This window comes from Coptis chinensis, chromosome 7 (assembly GCF_015680905.1).
Source record: "Coptis chinensis isolate HL-2020 chromosome 7, ASM1568090v1, whole genome shotgun sequence".
NCBI classification, from domain to species: Eukaryota; Viridiplantae; Streptophyta; class Magnoliopsida; order Ranunculales; family Ranunculaceae; genus Coptis; species Coptis chinensis.
Window position 1 is genome coordinate 86285462 of NC_141462.1, and position 21235 is coordinate 86306696.

A 21235-nucleotide genomic window follows, 5' to 3' on the forward strand; every position below is an offset into this window, starting at 1 on the left:
TATTTGTGGCAATTTCATTTGAATATAGGTAATCATGTAAGCTATTCTTCAAGCATGACATGGACATATTCATCTCAAGATCTCACAAATAGGTGGAATGTTAAGGCAGTAGTAGAACCACTATACCACACATGTTGAAGAGGCTTACAAAGTCATTGCTTGCGGTACTAGATTTTCTCAAGACGAGGATAATTTTATGTACAATTAATGTCTTGGGTGGATATATAGTTTTCATTGACTGTAAACACGCCTACAAAATTTGACTACATATATATGAAGTGTATATAGTTTTTAAAGTTCATATTGATTCTTTTAGGTTTGAACGACTTGATATTGTGCTCTCCATATGCTTATGTTGTGTTATTTAATTTGCTTATCTATTTGTTGATAGATAATCATAAATAACCATGGAGAATGTTGGCAGAATGGCAAGGAACTGCACTATTGCCCATAAGCAAATTTGGATGCAAACTAAAAAAAAAAAAAAAAAAACTACTAGATTGCAACTGCATTTATAATCCATAATGTAAGAAATTGTGTAGGGAAGCACATATGGATATCGAAATGTGTGGTTTGTGAGCAAACGATCTTCGGTTTGGAGATCACTTTGAAGTATATGTACTTCACTATTTAGTATTAGCTCCTTTGTATTTCTTTCATTTTATTTGTAATTTTTTTTTAAAATTTAAGAGAATAGAATATCATTAGTGTCTTCCATTGCAAATGTATTTGAATGAAATGAGATATTACTAAAGTATTATCTATTTATCTCTTACAAAGTTACAAAACATTGTGTTCAATTAGTAAATGAAGACATTAGTGTGTAGAAAACTAAGTGCTCAATTGGAAAATAAAGTTCCTAATGGCACGGGGACTAGCCAGTATATATTATGGACCAAAATATCGCCGATATATCCGATATATTGCCGAGATATATCGGTATTTTGGTACACCGACATCGATATTTCCGACATATATCCACCGAATATAGAACCCTTTTTTTCCGATATATATCGGAATTTCCGATATAAAACTTTATATCGCCGATATAATCGATATATCCGATATTTACGATATATATCGGTTGACTTTTTGACCATTTTTTAATATAAATCCGATATTTCTAATATATTTTCGATATTTCTGATATTATATGTCTGATATATCTGATATTTCCGATATTTTAAATAGTTTGGAATGGTCACCAAAATAATGGATATATCCGATATATATCGGTTTTTGGGTACACCGATATATTGATCGATATCGATATTTTGGGCCTTGGTATATATACCGATGAAGCCCGACATTTTCAGCCAGAATATCCGAAATTAGTTGGACTTATTAAAAGTGTCGGTAATAACCCTGATCTCGAAACACACAGTAATAAATGCAAAGATCTCGGAACTTCGATTTCAACGAGATTCCTGCAAGTTCCTTAACAGTCATTACACAATCACTACTTTCAGATACCCCACGTGTCCTTACCAAACCATCCACTTAGCACTTCCATTGGGCTACAACACTATATAATCTCATCGTGTACGCTTAATATGGATTATAGAATCAAGCTAACGACCAAAAACTCTCTCTCTCACGCTCACTCTCACTCTCTCTTGAAAAAAAGAAAAAAGTGGAAGGAGCTGAAAAGTGGAAAATAATAATGGAAGCATTGATAAGAAGTTCTTCGTGTGCTGCTGCTACTACTACGAAACTTTTATCTATTAACCGAATTACTAATGTTCATCGGTTCTTTGCTGAGTGTCCGAAACTTAACAAGATTGTCGATATTTCTTCTTCTTCTTCGCTTTCTGTGCGGTGCTTCAAGCTCAATGATTCCATTTCTTCTTCTTCTTCTTGGTTCTCATTGAAAACACAGGTAACTCTTTCTTTCTCTCTTTATCTTTTTATATATTGTGTTCTTTTGTTTCTTGGTTTCTCGAAATGATTCATTAATAGATTCTTTTCTTTCTTTTGTTTTATTGTTGACTTGATTCTTTTCTTCTTCTTGGTATACTTGCTGTTCTAGTTCTTTAGTTTTGCAGCTTTATTCCAATATTTGTTTCTTTCCCATTTCTTGAAGTGATTATTTTCTTTAAGTGGCTGAACAGTATAAATTTTTGTGATTTTGTGTACTTTACAGTTTCTTGCAATTTCACTGAGAAACTTAAGATGAAAATGATTTTGATTGTCGAAGAACTTAAAAGATGATTCATTTATAATGGTGGAATGAATATTTGTGGGCTTGGGGAAATTAAAAGTTGAACATTACTACTTGGTTTTAAACGATTTGATTCATTGGATTTCAGGCAAATGTGGATAATTCAGAAGCTCTGACTGATACTAGATGTAAGTTTTTTGCTTGTATTTGTTTTGCAATTAGTGAGGTTACCTTTGATTAAACGATTTAAATGGTGTGTGTGTTTGGTACTCAGATGAATCGAAGACTGTCCGTGTGAGATTTCAATTACAGAAGGAATGTGTGTTTGGTGAGCAATTCTTTTTAGTTGGGGATGATCCCATTATTGGTCTTTGGGACCCTGAAAGTGCAATACCTTTGGACTGGTCAAAGGAACATGTCTGGACTGTTGAACTGGTATGAAATGATTTACAAGTATCATGAAGTTCTACTTGCCCTGATTGCAAGTTTTGATAGATTGGTTCTTTCTTGTTTTTTTTATAGGATTTACCCACTGGAAAACCTGTCCTATACAAGTTTGTTCTCAAAGGAACTACAGAAGAGGTTTATTGGCAACCAGGACCGGATCGGATTTTGCAGACTTGGGACACTAAGAATACAATCCTTGTTTTAGAAGATTGGGAAAATGCTGAAAATCAGAAGATAACGGAAGAACCAAGTAAAGACATTGGGCTGAATGTTTCAGGGAATGATTCTTATCCAAAAGGGGAACCAGTGGTAAATACAGACGTGGATACGATCACTGAAAATACTACTGCTTATGTTATAGAGGAATCCAAGGCCGAGGTGGTCAGAGAGAAAAAAGATGAACCATTGGCCAAGCTGAAAGAGGAGTCATTGGTTGCAGAAAATATACTCAAGAGGAACAGCATTGTTGATACTGACAAGAAGCCAGCAACCATTCACGATGAGGAATGTTGGGTTGCTTATGTTGGAGAGCCTGTTCTAGTACCAGGGCTGACTTCATTGCCAAATATAACTACTGAAGAAGTTCTCTCTGTAGAATCTGAAAACAACAATGTTGTAGATGCCTCGAAAGAAGCTGATCAAGTTCAAGGCCTTGGCGAGCCCGAGGTAACTGTTTGATGAGATCTGCTTGTTTTTCATCTTTTCCTAATCTTGTCCACTTCCTGTTATTATCTTTTTAGCGCACTACCATTGTGTCCTGTTACCCTGACTGATCCAGAATTCAGAGAGATTGTATTTTCAGTTTTAACCTTAATAAAATAGCTTTACTGCAGTTTCTATACAGTGTCCCGAAAGCAACTGCATGTAATGTCTTTCCGAGATGCACATTGTAAAATTACTTGATAATGAAGTATCATATCCGCTGAACCATATAGTACCTCTATTTCATGCATGAGTTAGAGGGCCTTGTACTTCTCATTTGTATTGAAAATTAATATAACAGAAAATCATGGCTTATTAAAGCAAACAAAATACTCAGTAATATGCTGCTTTCTGTTATCAAAGTATACAAGTTTGCCTGTTAACAAGCTCTCTGATCCAAGTTTAAGCTTCAGAAACAAATGCATTCATGCTGCATAAGTTCCAACTTGTTCAGTACATATTCAATTCCCTGATAGTGTTTTCTGTCTTTCTTTGGACTGCAAAACCATATCGAAACCAGAAACCTGAGAAGCAAGAAGTCAGTAGCATCCCAGCTCAGAAGGAAATAGTTACATTATCCGATAGCGCGCCTAAGGAGGAACATCCTGACAGTGGGCTCAAGGGAGAAGTCCATTCAAATGTAGAAGAGCATCCTGACCACCAAAAAGCTGTAAATGATGTTGTGCAAAATGACTTCCAATGGGGTCGTAAAGCTCTGCAGAAGCTTTTAGTAAGTCTGGGCTTTCCTATAGACCAGACTTAAAGGTGAGGTGAACTTCAACAGTAAAAAGCACACTGATTCCTTGCAAACAGAATGGGAACATCCAGGCGTTCTCAATGTTGTTGCTTGCACATAGTATTTTTACTTTGGTGGCCTGATCTTGTTATACACTAGTCGTTGAGGTAGCATTTTCAATTATAGTACAACACGTAGTATTCTTTGCTCCAGTAGCCTGTTCTTGTTGTACGGACACCTTCCGTTGAGGCAGTTTTTTCATGTTTGATACAACACGTAGTAGTATTTTTCGCTTCACTGGCCTGTTCTTGTTGTACACTATTTGATACAGCATTTTCAGTTATGTTAAATCAGTGTTTCCTTCAGTGACCTGATCTAACTGTACATTGTTAATTGAGGCACAACAATTAATGGTAACCTTCAGTACTTCAGTTGTATCCTGAGTATCTCTCTTTTTCTTTTCGTAGTATGTGATCACGTAAAGAGAAAAATTAAGTTCTTGTTTTCTACTGTTACATGCATTTATCCTTCCTTTTTTTTCATTACTGCTTCAAGTAAACGTTCAAGTAAACGTTTTCTACTGCTTGAAACCTCGATTCATTAGATGCAATGATACTGTTTTCGCGAGGGGAAAAAATGTCTACTACGACACTGATGAGTGAGATGACAGCCAACGTCATTTCCTTTGGCTGGTAAATGGTAAATGGTAAATCAAAATTCTAGAAAGAATTTTTGGCTGAGAAATTACTTCTACAGTGATTAAAAAATTGTGTTTGACTAACGTAAAAACATAAACATATTATTCTGAAAATTTATTGACAACAACATCTAATCGACTAATCGAAAGTTTAATTATTTGCACATATCAAGATATGGTTATAAATCAGATCTCTTGCTTCATATCTAGTTGGTTAGCTTATTATTTCAATGGTCGAATCACTCTCTCCGAGTTTTTAATAGTGGAACAGTACTAGCTATCAGGGAAGAGGTTAATTGTCGAGGAATCTGCATGAGAAAAAGTGAAAATATTTGTTGTTGTTGTAAAAGATGGAAAATTGGGAGATTGGTCAATTACGGAGCTACAAAATAATGTTTTGGGGGACGTTGGTGAATGTACGCCAAATGATACCTACTCAATCGGTCAGTAAAACTAAAGCAGGCCTGAGACGCCACGCCAACCAAATAATTCTTAGAAAAACACTATGCACATCAAGGCTACTTCACCTTTTATTACTTCGAGATATAGTATGGTGCGCTCAATGCAGCATGAAGGGTGGACGATAAGATGCGACGACCTGCTTAAACTACTGCACCCGCTCATCTTGTTGGGAGTGCCGATTGTTGGATTGAAGTTTCTAAACTGGGTTAATTATACTAAACCTTGTAAAGTATGTACCAATTTAGACTAAACTCTCTATTGTTTAAATCGTTAGACTTAAATATCCATTCTAGTTGAAGTTTTACTTAATTCTATAACTGTCCCTATTATTGTTTTCTCGACCACTCTCCTACTCCATTTTTCATACATTACCACCATATTTGTACAAAATTATAACCCAAATATCAAGAATTTCAAATGATACCTATTTGGTAAACTGTTCAAACTATATTGTAAACCCTTATACTCATTATTCTCCTTTTAATACAATTAGAGGATTTGAGTATTTGAATGTTGAAATTAAGTATTATTGGATTTATTTAAGGATGGATATGTTACTGGTGTTGGGATTATGGGATTTGGGCTGTGATTGTTTTGTGCAATCAAGTTGGGGTTGGACCGTTGGGGAGGACGAGTGATTGGAGAAGAAGATGGAAGGGTCAAATAAGGGTAGCTATGGAAATAATTGAAATGCCAACCATTTTGGGTGTTTAAGTTTAATGATTTAAACAATATGGGGTTTAGTCTAAACTGGTATATAATTTGGAGGATTTTGTCTAATTAACCCTTCTAAACTCCATACAACCACGATATTTAGGAGAAAAGGTGGGCAACTAGTTCGGGGGCTACAACTAGGTCTCAATGACAATAAAAAGCTTGTTATACACTTGTACGTCTGACTTCTGTACAAGAAAACGGCTTAACGTGCTAAGAATTACTATGCCTAAATTCCTAGAAACAACTAACGCAGGATGTAATTGCACATTCAGTGACAGCACTGCATTTCCTACTAAGGCCATTTATGATACCATCACATGTTTCGCCATTACATGTAGCGAAACATCAAACACAACCTGTAGGTTAGATTACATTCGAGTTGAACTTGTGATTGCTCTTTAGGAGGCAGACTTAAACTCGCGTCTTTATTTAGTTTGCTAGATTGTGTTTTCTCCCTTCTTTGAAACAAGGTTGCTTGTAATTCAAGCAAACGATTCAAATTTGAACCTTCATTTCAAAATCTTAATTAAATTTGAACCTACTAGCAACAAAGTAACTGGCCAGTAAATGTTTCGATTTACTTACGAGTTGTTGCAGGGAGGAACATTATCAGAACGCACATCAAAACTCTCAGCCAACGGATGGATCTAAGAATAATCCTGAACTAACTTACAAGCTGTTGCAATCATCATTCAATGATCGGTAACAGTGTAGGTTACCAGATGGATCTCCAGGAGGGGAGAAAATCCCAAAGTAATGAGGCTTGGTTGTATTTGCATCACCTCTAAATCAATCACATGTATCGACCACCCATGCTTCCAGTTCCTACGGTCCTACTTATCCAAGACGATTATAATCCGTAAAAACAAATACAGTTCCTTATGATGTTGCCAACTAAGATTCCGAGGTATTTAATACCCAGGACAAAGAATGTTGCCCAGGGCCTTGACCTCTTCCCATTCCCCATCATCATAATCAAACTAGTGCACATGAATTTCTTTGTTTTGTAAGCTGGATCTCTACAGCATGTGCCTTCAATATTTGACTGGTGTCGGGCATTTCTTCTCGTAATGAATCAAATGTAATTAATTTTGCCACTGATTTGGGGATTCCTAAAACCTTGACCTATGTTGCGGCAATTTGTTCTACGGTTGGAACCACCTACTAATGGAATCACAACCTGTTTAATTCCTTACTAGGAAATTACAAAAGTGCAAACTAAACAAGTAAAGCCTAAAATAATTTCTGTAGCCAAAATGCCAAATGGTCAAAGGCCGCTAAAGCACAGAACTTGGCTGATTCTCACACATACCATGATTTCTAGCAGCTGCAGCCGCCAAAATAACAGATCATAACAAAATAATAATTTATTGATACTGAACTGTTTGTTGTCAATACAAGCAACTTCAGATGAGACTGTCTTGCCAGTTTAATTATTTTGACAACTTGATTAAAAGTTTAACAATGCCCATCTAACCAAAGGTCTTTAATTTAGACCCTGACTGGCCTGGAAGGGACTTGTGTTCTATGCTCTATGGATTCTATGACTCAAATCTCTACGACTCATTTCATTATCATATATTCATATGTAATAATGAACTGCAGCCCAAAGCATAATACCCAACGAAACCATAGCTACAAAAATAATGTACAAAGCCAACAGAGAATCTGGAGGAAAAAATCCAAATAAAATGAACTTTACCTTCTGGGACAAGAACATGACCTATAAATGGGATGATACAGCAAACTGTCAGACCTCCATCATAATCCTCTCGTCCAGTAAGGAGCTTTCCTTCTAACTTGGTCAGGAAACAGGCTTCCCATTTCTGTGATATTCAGATCTTTCCCCCTTAAATCGCTTATTTTGAATGCCTTCAGGTCGCCTGGAACCAATGAAGAAAAGAAATGGGAAATTCTGTTTCTGATAACTGAACAACACTATAGGTGCATTTAACATGGATTTCTCTCCTACACTCTTCCCAATCCTTGTATCACGGGTAATTGAAATAAAAAGTATGCGTACAACGTTTTGGGCTTGTGAATATTATTAATGGAGGCCATCAGGGATTCTTTGTAACCCAACATGTCATGAAGATCATGATTCAAAATGAACCCAAGTAAAACAATGACTGAAATTTATAAAATAAAAATACATCAGGACCAAAATACAAACGTAAACCATCCTGTTTAGGTGGTCTATTCCTGGACTATTCTGATAAGAACCTTAACTATGATGCTTTACTAATTCCAACTCCCCCCTCTAAATCTAATGGATGGTAACAAGAATAATAAAAACTGTCGGACCTCACCTTGGTGAATTAGCTTCTTGAGCTCTCAACGCTTTCAAACCTCCACCAGCCTGCAAAGCGTGCATCATAAGTCGAAAGTGCAAACAGTAAAAAAAAGTCCCTACTTATTGCGATACAAAAGCAATTCCACAAATCATAGATACTGAACCTCACAAAACCAGAGTTACTGGTAGCATCCTGATATGTCAGATAATTCTCAAACAAAGATGTAAAAAATTCAAGCCTAGTAAGCATGACAATGACTCAGCAACCCACTACAATATGCAGACATAAAAATCCAAGTGGATGGAATCTCTTTTCAATACAAATGAGTGATGAAAGCAATGTATGTGCGAGTAAAAGCACATTTCGCTGAGGTGACACAAAAAACAAACTAACATCCCCACCTCAGAAGTACGTGCATCAGGCAAAGCTTCTTCCTCGTCTGATTCGGCATCATCCCATAAGAATCCGTTTTCATTCTTAGGAGGAAGCATGCTCAAAATTTCATCCACAGATCCAGGATTAGCTGCCACATATGCATTATATTCATCTGCATTATTGGACAACAGCATCTGAAAAATTGCACTTACAATTTCCGCAAAATTTGTGTTGTGATACTATAAAGTAGTATACGTATGTGCAATAAATAAAATGAAAACAAGCCTCTACTACATGACACTCTCAAAATTACCCCAAACCTTCATCTTTCATAGCAGTCCAACCCAATTCTAGGTTTATGTGATGACAAGACCAGACACGAAAAAAAACATAAGCGATACACAGATACCTTCTTACATATCAAGAAAAGAGTTATCATTCTTCTGAAGACTTCCAAGTATTCATGTCTTCACAGATTTTCCCTTTTAGTCTACTAAATTTCCTTAACTTGAAACACACCTAGGACTCGACTAACTATATATTTTGTCACAAGTAGATCTACTAAGGCCTGAGTCCAGTGGTTCGCTATCCCATCAAATATGAGTAAATATATGATCCAATGATACACTATAACACCAACCTGTCAACGCTATCGCTATAAATTTACCTATATACGCATCAAGTTATTGTGGATGGTGTATGCTCTACACACCATTGGCAGTGGCGTGTGGAAAACCACACAATCCTTTTATAATATTCTCTTTTGTCAATTTACTTTTATATCCCTACATTTTCAAAGAGGGGAGAGAATCAACAGGGGCAAAAGTAAGTGAAAAAATCTAGAGTGGGTAGAATTTTCTTCCTTAAAATGTGGGAGTGGGTTTTGAACCATTGGTTGGGCTTACTTCATCCCACTACCCCATCACTGTGCTATATTGTTTTAGTGTCTTAGTGGCCCAAACCATTGGGGGGGCCTAAAAGGCTTGTTTTGGTGAAGAAACAATTCACTTTTGACAAAGTTTAAAATAATCAAATAAGTAAATTTTTCGCAAAGAAGATCTTCATGGTACAGACATCCTCTTCACCAAAAGTAGCAATTAAGAAAGTGTAAGGAGATGCATCATAGAGTGCTAGTATTTCTGCAAAAGATACATGAATAAGTATTGATGCTTTTATGCATGTGGTTTACACATCTTGTATCATTTTCTACCTACCTCGGCAGATTTCTACAAGTTCACCAACACTCGATCAGTATATTAGAAACGTGATATAGCAACACTGCCAAAATTCTATACAAACAATTTCTTGGTTTCATGAGGTTGAATTTGATATCTAAATCAAAAATGTTGTATGGAGCTCTATACTCTAACTTAACATTGCTTAACATTCTTCTACGTTCTACCACCATAGCTCTTCTACAAGATTCAGGTCCAACAAGTTCAATTTGCCCACAGTTTTCCCCATGCAGAAAACAGCATATGAACACAAGCACACTCCAAAAACAATGTCCAAAGAGAGTATATAAAGTTCTTCCTAAACCAAGAATTCCTAAAATGATAAAGGAATTCAATCAGATCTTACCAGCCAAGGTGTGAAGGGCATTCTCAGCAGCTTGGTGCTGAGCATCTTTCTTCGTTTTACCCATACCAGCACCTATCTTCTCACCAGTGAACAAAACCTGAACCAATAAGAGCTCTTGATCATTTTTTGGGTAGTATAAAATAAAATACTCAGGAAAACTAGGACTACAATCGCATCAAATAGAGATAAATCCTAAAGCATTTATGAACAAGAGAAGATACATAATTTGCTATGTATTACAGAAAGGATACACATGAGTAGAATTTGGTTCTCCTTTTCTTTCCACAGTTTGGATTCCGTAAGAAACCATTCTTCTCCTTTTAATAGCAAACAAACAGAAGAAAACTAACGAAAAGATGGGCCACTCAGCTCTTTTTCTGCTTTTCGATTTCCTAGAACAAATACTTCGATATCTAAATATTCTAGAAGGCCGCATCACTCAATTAGGTACAATACAAATTCAGTATATCATCCCTGTCATATAAGATAAACACTAAGATCACCCTGTGATAGAGGAAATAAACTTCTAAAGGCATTTTTCTTTCAATCAGTAAAACTTTTAGATCTCATTAATTTGGCAATAAACTATGTGTACGACCCCTAGTTGTTCCCTAGGCAAATATGACTTCTGAAGTTATCAAATATATATAAAAACAAAACAAACATGGTCAGTACATTTCCAGAAAAATAAGAAAGACAAAGTTCTTACAAACCTCAACAGAAAATTGCAGATCCTTACTGGTGCTTACAACAGATCTAAACTCAATCTACACAATAGAAAATTACACAAAGTCAGAAGAATCGCACTAGACATCCAAGGAACAGCTTACTAGTGAATTTCATACCTTTGAGCCACATTTCCGGCCAATTTCTTGTAGCACCCCAATAGCTATATAGGGAGGCAGTGGAGCGCCTTTTCCAGCTTCAGATTGATGCTCCTTGTTGACGTTAGATGCTTGATTAATAGCTACCTCGCCTTCTACAAAGAGGCAGAAAAGAGTTAAATAATCAATATTCACTAACCATGAAACTTCCATATATAACAATCAAAATACAGAGTGCAAAAAAAATACAACAGACAAATAGTTATGCAGACTAGTAGATGACGTTAACCATCTTCTTATCATCAACAAAGATGCCCCCCTTCTCATTCGTTAACCATGTCCAAAAGAGAAATTAAAAAGGGCAAGGCATGCCAAGTTCTAGATCCCTCGAAAAAATAAGTAACTGTCAATCAGTCCCCTCTTTCATTGGTCCCTTCTTATATATCGAAAACTTTCATGAGGCCATATTTTTCTGTAAGAACTATGAAGGTATTCAGCAATATGGCCATTTCTGGTGTTCTGCCACTTGCCATTAGTACAAAATGATTAATCAGCGATGCCCCAATTTCATGAATATCAATCTCAAATTAAGTGAACCATCAATTCTACTAAAACAAATGCCCCGTGGTGCCTAAGGTAGAGTTTTGACAATTCAAAGAAACAAAAAAACGTATAAAACCTGAAATCTCATTTTAGACAAGACTGCCTAATATTTAAATCTGATAACTCAATGAAGCTCTGAAAATAAATTTACAGATATGTGGTATATGCGAATAAAGAAACAAAACTTTTGAACATCAATTGGCTATACTGAAATACGGCTGATAGATGTTTCTCAAGCAAACTAAGAAGTTGACCTAAGTAGAGGTTCAACATAATAACACAGACTATGTGCTCCTGACAGATTCAATGGAATTAGAAAATCAACAACATGGCTTTTGAAATTAAGCGGTACTTCAAATCTAAAATTTAAGAGTCCAAAACAATGCCACAATTTCCAATCTAAAATGACAAAACTTTGCCAAAAAACTATACATCAACCTAATCCTAAAGGACAGATGAAACTATTTTATGTGTACCTTCATCTAATGAATTTTGATTCGGAATTTGGTTCAGATCAACAGAATTGTCCATCTATCAACCAAATTGTGGTCTCTTTAACCCAGGAAAATCTGTGTTCTTCACCTTCTTGAGACCCACTTCAAGTGCAAAAGTATGCAAACAGAAGGTTGAAAAAGATATGAAAAAGATGAAAAATAAAGAGCTTTTCTTTGGTTGGGAGACGAGGTTGGTTTAGCAGAGGAAGAGAATGATGAAAGGAGAATCAACCCTTTTGGCTTTTTAGAGAGGAATTTACAGGCACCAACTACAGGCCCATGTTGTTGGAAACAGATTTGGTATGTTTTGCTACTAAAATGGTAGTAAGAATCTCCAAAAATTACACAAAAACTAACTGTACACGTCTTTTCTAGAATAGTATGATCTACTCCCAAAACAGCTATTAACCAAACATAGTCCATATTTAATGGCTAAACATTGAATGTTTAGAAGGTAGAACGAGACACCTATAACGTCTACTACCATCGAGAATTCAAAGATTAATGGAGAGGTTAGATGAACTTATCTCACCTATTATGTCTTTCATGATGGAAATGCTACACAATTTGATGGAGAACTATCAAGCATTATAGATCGATTACGAGTTTACAACGAGGATGAGGATGACAGAACAAAAAAAGCAATAATATGGCTAAAGACACAGAGTCACAGACCCAACTAAAATCTATAATAAAACCTTAACATATTGAAATAGTCACTTAGAATCAAATTCTGACAGTCAAGGAAACAATTAACTATTCATTAAAGTGCAACTAAATTTCTGGATAATGAAGTTGACATTGCAATTTAATTCCTCAAAATAAAAATATAATTGGTAAGTTGAATATATTAATGGTGATACGATTTCTAGAATATTACTTACAGTTAGTAACTCAAACAGCTTGTAGACTATTTTTCAGAAAAGATAAAGCGCTAGCCGACTGCTTGTAAACTATTCTAGTTCAAATATTATGGAAAGGATAAAAGGCGGAGTTAAACTAGAATAAGCATTTCCAAAATTTGAACTGATCAAGGAGGAAAAATACCAATGACCCAATACGGAGAAGAAGATCAACTGATCATATCTCGGGAGTGAAAGTAAAATAAAATCGTGCAAAAACAAAGTTCAAAGTTGGGGTCAGGAGGAGAAACTAGGTAGAAATGGAGGGGCAGGATATGGAGTTCAGAAGGAAGCTTGAAGATCTGAATGAAAACGAAGACGAGTAAAAATCTGTTATCTATCCAAAAGCAAAGAAATTTGCTAATCATGCCACTCCACGTCTCCACCTTTAAATAAAATAGAATAATGTGATTATAACGAGATGGATGCCTAATAAACAACTAACAACTGAGAAGATAATGCAAAGATTAAGTGAAACAAGGCTCACTAGGTGGCTGCACGAAATGCTAAAACTTGGGGGAAATTAAAATTAAGTTTGCTCCACAACTGAGCTAGAACCTTATAGTATACAATTAGCCATTGTTTGCTACCTTAACTTTAAACTATCGCAGATGGACTTTGAAGATTTGTATATGCAAGAACCCAAGTGATTGTTTGTTTTCCTAAAAAAAGAATATGCTAGAAAATTTCATAAAGACAAGAGTCATAGGATGAGATATCCTACAATAAAGACAAAAATAAGAACAACAAGACTGAAACAAGAACTCTACAAGAACAAAAGAGTACAATCCATGAACATCAGACCACACAACCCAACACCGAATCCTCTCTGGATAGAAAGCTCCCGAAAGGCTTGTCTTTGCTTTCCTCCTAGAACTTCAACAATGAAAATGAAGCCTTAGGTTGAGAGAATAAGCTAACATGGATGACTCTATATTAACAAAGTATTTCCTGTTCCTTTTCCCCTAAAGTACCCAAATGGTCACAAAAGGAATGATCCTCCAAGTTATTTCCTTTTCCTTTAACCGGCCTGGGAACTATTAAAACCACCCCAGATTGATGAAAAAATAACGCAAACCTCCCAAGAATTCTGACAAGGTATAATGGTGTGACAAACCGACTCCCCGTATGCCATACTCAAATATTTGAAGGACCTACACTAGTTTGACCATTTAAGAAAACTGTAGAAGACAAAAAAAAAAAAAACATGATCTGAAGCAAGCATCTAAAGTTGGTTGCAGAAAACAGTTTCTACTAGACAGTGAAAATGAAAATAAATACTGTCATGATAAAGCAAACGTATCAATGATATTTCGTATCAACATCTGATAAGCTTGACATAAATTTGCAGGATTTTAATAGAACAAAGTAGGAGAACTATTTCATATCAAGTAGTTTAAGATGTCCAAGGGTGTCAGTCAACAGTCTAGCCAAATTAGTCATCAGGAGAAGCATATTTAAAGCAGAACTAAATACAATGATCACCTGAGAGTAAAGACTGATTTGACTGTGAATGATTTTGTTTTTTCCCTTCACGTTTAGAATATACCTGCACATAAGCAAGTTTTAGTTACCAACACTTCTCTTGTAGGGATGTTAACAGTATATCTACATGAAATGCTGAAATGAAAGTGATTCCTTATGGAATCTTCAAGAAGACTAACGCACACAAACCTGCTGACTTTTCACTTCAGATAACTGAGAAGATGTTCCAGAGGGCATACTCTCAGTTCTACAAGAAGGCAGGTTCTGATGAGCCTGCTTCTCTTGTAATGGAATTAATTCTTTAGTCAGTTCAGCAGGTCGGTTGTTACTCTGATCCATATCTGAATCCTCTTCCACCAACCATCCCCGACAAGATTGCACTGGTAGTCTTGACAAAAGAGAAGGATCACCAAAGTTTTGTTCCTGAAAATTCTGGCCACGCTGCAAAGTATGGGGCCTTCTTCTTTGGCCAGGATCTAATTCAGAAGGGTTGACTTCCAGCCTAGCAGAAGCTTCGGACAACCCCAACTCTAAAAAGGCAGAAGGCGGACATGATATGAGAAGACAATTATCCTTTTTCGGTAAGTAAGAATATCATATTGATGAGAACTACAAAATACAAAGTACAACAGAAGGAGATAGGGCATCCCCATGCATCTACATAGTAACTAAGACATCTCGAGTAGCTTGGCACCCCTTAAACCACTACAGAGATACAATTTAGAGATGAGAAGATGATAAAGTAAAGTGAACGAGAGAGAGAGAGAGAGAATAATTATTGCAAAATATTTTTCTTCTTATCTTGCAGTGCTCTCAGTATATAAAGCAACAAAATATAACAGGAATACAAGAACAGGGGAGACGGATGAGACAGAGAAAAACGGGCATACTCTGTGAAGCCAAAGATGTTCTAGAAGTTTCATAAGTGACAACATTTGGAGACATATAGACAGGTTTCTGAGGAGCTTCCAGTCCCAAATCTGGATTGTTTCTGACAAAAGGAGTTGGAAAATCCACCGTTGTATGCTTTTCATCCTGATAATAATACAAAATACATTTAAATAAATGAAAGTAATAATAATAATAACTTTAGCCAAATAGTTTAATAAACATAAGCATTACATGCTACAACCTTTACAATTGATATCATGTCAATCTAATATACCATCTAGCCATAACAAATACAATGTGTAGCAAAAACAACGAATAAAATTGATGTGGAAGTGGATAATCACCAATTTCTCCATTCTTCGTTCCACTTCACCACCACCGATACCCTCGGACATGAGAACGTCTCTATTTTCATTTGGTGCAAAAACCGTATCCTGAAATTTACGGCAACAAAAAAGGAAATTAGAAAGCCCAGCTCTTCTTCAAATGCTCAAGAGAAAACAAGAACGAACTTAATTACCTCCGACATTAAGAAGTCGCTCACATCAGGAGAGTAAGGTAAATTTGCGATCTCATCTTCATAGCAGAGTTCGAAAATTTTCCGCAGTAGATTCTCATCAAATTCCCTGCAAAATGGCATGTTCGTAGACTCAGCAAAGGAATAATGGAAAGTTACCTAATTGTGTGTGTGTGTGTGTGTGTGTGTGTGTGCTAGGGAGCTTATGCTGAAGTATACAGTCAAACTGAATGACTCACTTGAAAAATCCCGCCCTGACATTGCATGCAACATTTCTGGCTACACATAAAACTGGTACGGCATTTGCAGTCTAACATGAACATGTCAAGTAAAATATGGTTTCAATTTAGTACGCCATACAATATCCAGAAGATAACAAATCAGCAAAAACTTCACAAGGTACCTCTGCCTGAGGAGCATAATAAGGAGTAAATGCAGGTACAACATGCACTCTAGGCTGGTCATTATCTTCCCAAACCTTTTGTCGGTCATCAATCACCATTGCCATCTTAGGGTGACATATGCCATCTTGGAAGACACTTGGCAAAGATTTCCTAGAGCCTACCACATTCAAATAGTAGCAGTGAGATTTTTATATATGTATATATAGATAGCAATAAATTGCTAAATTCAAAACTAGCAAAAATGAAGAGCGTCTCCAGTGGCGCTGGGAAAGTATTTACTCCACCATAGTTGCACCACAAGTTTCATTACCAACAAGATGTAAAACTAACAAATACACAAAACCTTACGCTGACCATTTATTTTTTGCAAGTCCTAAACTATAAGCAGAACCAACACCTCATCTAAACCTTTTGGAATTAAACTGCATATCAGACATGTACAATTAAATCCTCGCTAAAGTATGCTTGCCTGGATTTACACACACAATCCGGTTCAAAAGTTTATTTGAGCTTATCAAGTGTGCATCTGGGTCAAGAAGCCTCCACATCTCTAAAGCATAATCTCTTTCAGCCATTGTACAAACATAAACTTCAAATCGCTTGCGGCCTTTGGCGTTCAAATAACTCCTTAGATCCTCCCAAGCAGGTCGTAATCTCACAAGCACACTTGTATCGCGAATCTGCAAGAAATAGGGGGGGCACTAACAGTTATAAGAAACTATGTTAGGTTCTCGTGGAAGAAAGTATGAGAATGTAATACCTGATCCTCACCAATAATCTACAAAATATGGATACACTTCGAGACATTCCACATAGAAAAGATTATAGAAGTTCAAACTGAATATTTTAAAAGATAAGAGAGTACATTAAGTGGAAGAAGTAAGCTAAAAGGTGTACATCCTGACATCCAGAAAAATTGCTAAATTTTATCTCATGACTGCAGCCCACATTACAACAGGCTAATAGTCACTGATAAATTTTATTCATTCTGTCTTTCTATGTCAAGAACAGACAAAACATTATTTTCAGTTTCTGCTTTGAAAAAGCATATCTCCAACATACCCGTGACTGATTAAAAGGATTGCCTAACTTCCCACATTGAATTTTAGCTGAACACTTTTGTACATATAGATAGTAGCTGAGACATCACCATGTGTTACCGACACAAGTGTAGTGTCTGACAAGAAACTTTTTCAGAAAAATAGGGTGTCCACATCACATAATTGATAACAGTGTACGTAATGACATGATAACTAGGCATATAATCATTCATAACCACTTTCAGTTTGCTTTAAAAAGATCAGAATACGTTCAAAATTTGGCTCCAAACAATTTCACATCATACGGATTTATAAAAATCACATCAACGAAAGGTAGAGAAAAATTACAAAATTCAACAAGAGCATCAGCATAGTTGACCGACGTAATGACATGTAATGTCATGTTGCCTGCAGTTGTATATGGAAGGGAATAAAAGTCAATCGGTACATAGTACTCTCATCATGTGATGACATTCATATGCTCATAAATGTACCAAAACTCATTGGAGATGAAGCAAATCTTTGTGATTGAAGATCCTTGGAAAGCCCCAACTCGACCATATTGAGTCAGCTCCACCATTAAACGGATCTTCTATCACCAATCAAAACCCAAACACATTCATCAATAGCATGAAAAAGAATTGTCTCAACCAAAGAGCTTAAGGTCTCCAAACATGTATGAGAGAGATGGCGTCCAAAAAATTACAAAAATAGAGATAAAAAATACATACATGCAAATGACGCATCCTTTCTAATATATTTTTGTATAATGGTCTATCCTTCTTGCCTTCAATATTGTGAACACCAAAAACAATTCATTTTCATGAGCAAATTACTCCAAACATGTGTGCAAGAAATAGCATCCACAAAAATTACAAAAAAAAAAAGAAATTACATAAATGCAAATGACACATCCTTTCTATTACATTTTTCTATAATGGCCTTTCCCTTGTTTCCTTATTATTGTGAACACTAGGACAAAATATTATGTTCCAATTCTATAATGCTTTTAGATTTAGGCAAAAGTGTTCTCTACGCCAATTTGAAACAAAAGTTTCTCTATTTGTCAAAGAAACATAATGCCTGTTCATTTACTAACTTTAACGATAGAAAGAAAGATTTCCATATCAATACATACACTTGGTTACAGCAATTGCTTTCACATTCTACCCTAGAGATTTTAATGCATCCATAAAATCACATTGTGCATAATCACGCAAGACGGTAAATCTTAATCACGCATAAATAATCAAATAAATCCACTATAAATGAACGGTAACAACAAGAACCATATATAGCAAACAGATATATAACAACAACATAATTATACGATTTGTAAATGCACTAAATACAACAAACAAAGGAAAGGAAATAAATTAACCTCGGGATTAATCCTCGTAAGCACAATATTCCTTTCTTTCAATCTAATAACCGGGCGAAAAATTTTCTCTTGCTCACTCCCCACCGACACAACCTCCTCAGGTAAAACCGAATAAAACTTTCCATTATCCACAACATTATCATTCTCCAAATACTGTTTCAACAACGATCTATCCTCAACATATCGCCTTAACTCAGCCGACATTCCCGACACTCTCAAAGGATCATTTTCAACATCGAGTCTCTTTTGAAGAGAATCAATTCTATCTTCAAATGATTTCATTGTATTTGCAACAATTAATGTCTCATCCAAATCAAACACAATTGACAAACATCTTAAATTCAACATCCGTAAACAAGATTCATATAAACCTAACGGAACTGAACAACACCAAAAACATGGTAACTTTTCTATCTTACTAGGCATGGCTACTAAATGCAATTCCTCTCCACCTAACATCACAACAGCTGTCTGCAAATAACCAAAAAAACATAAAAACTCATTAAATTCATCGAATCAGTTATAATTATTCTTACTATAAAATCAAGTAATTTTATTTATTATTATTATACCTTGAGATCATTTAAGCAAGAGATGTAAAGTGAATTAAAATGAGATTTTTCATTTGAAGTGGATTTGATTTTGCAAACAATTGAAAAAGGAGAAATTGTTTGAAGAATTGAAAGAGGTGGACAACGTTCACTTAGTGATGAGATGTGATTGATTCGTAATTCATTATTTGGGAATTGGAAATTATTTGTTGTTGAAAAGATTTCTACTTCTCCTAAATATAAATCGCCGTGAAACACAGCAGTTTTCAACCCTCGATTCATTTTGGCAATCAAGAAAAAAAAAAATTTTGCTGTCTCCTCTTTTCTGCTCACTCACTCCTCCCTCCTGCTAAGCGGTTTTGAAATGAGGGCAAAGTAAGTTTATATAGAAGTGAGGAAGGTTGGTCCGTACGGTCATCCTGAGTGAGACGTTTTTTTAAGAGTTTGTATTACATGCGTGTATTACGTACTGAAAACTATATAGGTGACTACGTGTCAGTTTATTATTAGTTTATTGGTTCACAAGACGACAAGAACGAGATGTCTAGGACAGGTTGTCGTGTTGTGTTTTAATGGATGAATCTTCGTGTACGCAGTTGTGTAAAATAACGTCATTTGTTTTTCACAATTATATAGTTATGCAGTGCCCTTTTACGGATTTCTTATTGGGCCTCCTAACAGAATGATGATTGGCCTATGCAGGTTACGCACTAAGATTTAACTCCTCAACAATGTCTCCGCCTCTTTTTTTTTTAGGTTGCACCAATTGTGATTAAAATTTGAAAGATAGAGAAGATGATGATTAAGGGATTTTTATATCTGAATTAGGACGAAATAAAGCTAAGTGAGTGTGAGTGTAGAGTTTTGATTGAGAGAGAGAGATTTAATTTGCGGCGGTTAATATACATATGTAATTTGTGGACACTTGATATCATAGTACAAAATATCATGATATGGCAAAATATCAATTTCTAATTTTTTATAAATATGTATCGTGGATATATCCTTCTCTTTGGGGATATTTGATATTGTTTCATATACAAATATCGTTGATATATCTAAAATATCGACAAATATCGTGAATATTATGGATATTTATTGATATATCATGATATATAATTTATATTTATTTGAAATATAATGTTAAATATTAAATAAAATTGTTACATACACAAAATATCGCAATATATCCTAAAATATCGATAATATTATCGATATTTGCAGTTGTAAATATCTCTAAACATATCGCGATATTTATTTATCCTTTACTGAAATATCGATATATATCCCAACATATTGCGATATTTTGTACTATGCTTGATATCATAATGATTGGATATTTTGTCAATAGTGCAGAGTAGTGGGTTTTTTTTGTGTGCAGTTTAGATGGCAAATCTTTGTGAATAGTGCAGAGTGGCGTATGTACAGGTCAAAAGGAAACTTTCCTGTCAACAGCTGGAGAGGATTTCACTTAGGGGTTGCTTGATAACTGGAGAGGATTTCACTTAGGGGCTGCTTGATAACTGGTTTTCCCGTGGCAAATCAACATTTTCTCGTGATAAAAGCCCATTTGCCGCTGCTTGTTGTTAAATACTGGTCCGGCAAAAAGAAATAACATTTGCCGGCAAATCAGGCACGTGACCATATTTTCTCACTTCATGCGGGAAAAATTTATCCAGGTGGGAGCTGGATATATTTTGCTGGAGAAAAACTCTCAAAATTTTCTCGCTTTGACCCTAATTTTGACAAATCAAAATCGCATTCTCTCAACTACACACTCTCTCTCTCAAGCCGCCGACAGTTCCTACAAGAGGAGGATCTCTCAAGCCGCCGACAATTCCTACAAGAGGAGAAATATGCTCATCAGGTTTGTATATTCTCTCTTTTTCATATGCATGATCTTTTGAGTAGTTGACTAAATAACATTATGCTTCTCAAATGATTTCAAGTTTTACTTGATCAAAGTTGAAA

General features: G+C 35.6%; 2 protein-coding genes across 6 annotated transcripts; one reads left to right on the top strand and one right to left on the bottom strand.

Moving 5' to 3' along the window:
* The first annotated feature begins 1311 nt into the window (after positions 1-1311).
* LOC147489598 (Carbohydrate-binding-like fold) lies at positions 1312-4483 on the top strand. Its single transcript, XM_086572041.1, has 5 exons — positions 1312-1879; positions 2310-2349; positions 2436-2596; positions 2684-3274; positions 3831-4483. Exons 1-5 carry the CDS (start codon positions 1664-1666, stop codon positions 4071-4073), a joined length of 1251 nt encoding a protein of 416 aa, XP_086428167.1. The 5' UTR covers positions 1312-1663; the 3' UTR covers positions 4074-4483.
* A 2791-nt stretch (positions 4484-7274) lies between these two features.
* CPL2 (carboxyl-terminal domain (ctd) phosphatase-like 2) lies at positions 7275-19686 on the bottom strand. Of its 5 annotated transcripts, XM_086572040.1 has the most exons (18): positions 19286-19620; positions 18714-19184; positions 17827-17921; positions 17681-17740; positions 16762-16972; positions 16292-16449; positions 16128-16198; positions 15892-15997; positions 15716-15805; positions 15371-15515; positions 14670-15010; positions 14481-14544; positions 11018-11151; positions 10886-10939; positions 10173-10269; positions 8618-8763; positions 8232-8281; positions 7275-7805 (listed from the first exon to the last, which is right to left on the bottom strand). In XM_086572040.1, exons 4-18 carry the CDS (start codon positions 17723-17725, stop codon positions 7727-7729), a joined length of 1791 nt encoding a protein of 596 aa, XP_086428166.1. In that variant the 5' UTR covers positions 17726-17740; positions 17827-17921; positions 18714-19184; positions 19286-19620; the 3' UTR covers positions 7275-7726. The 5 variants fall into 5 exon arrangements, with proteins under 5 accessions (XP_086428166.1, XP_086428165.1, XP_086428163.1 ...); XM_086572039.1 differs by lacking the exon at positions 19286-19620 and having other exon boundaries at positions 17827-17924; positions 18714-18854; XM_086572037.1 differs by lacking the exons at positions 17681-17740; positions 17827-17921 and having other exon boundaries at positions 11018-11148; positions 19286-19686.
* Between the last annotated feature and the right edge of the window lie 1549 nt (positions 19687-21235).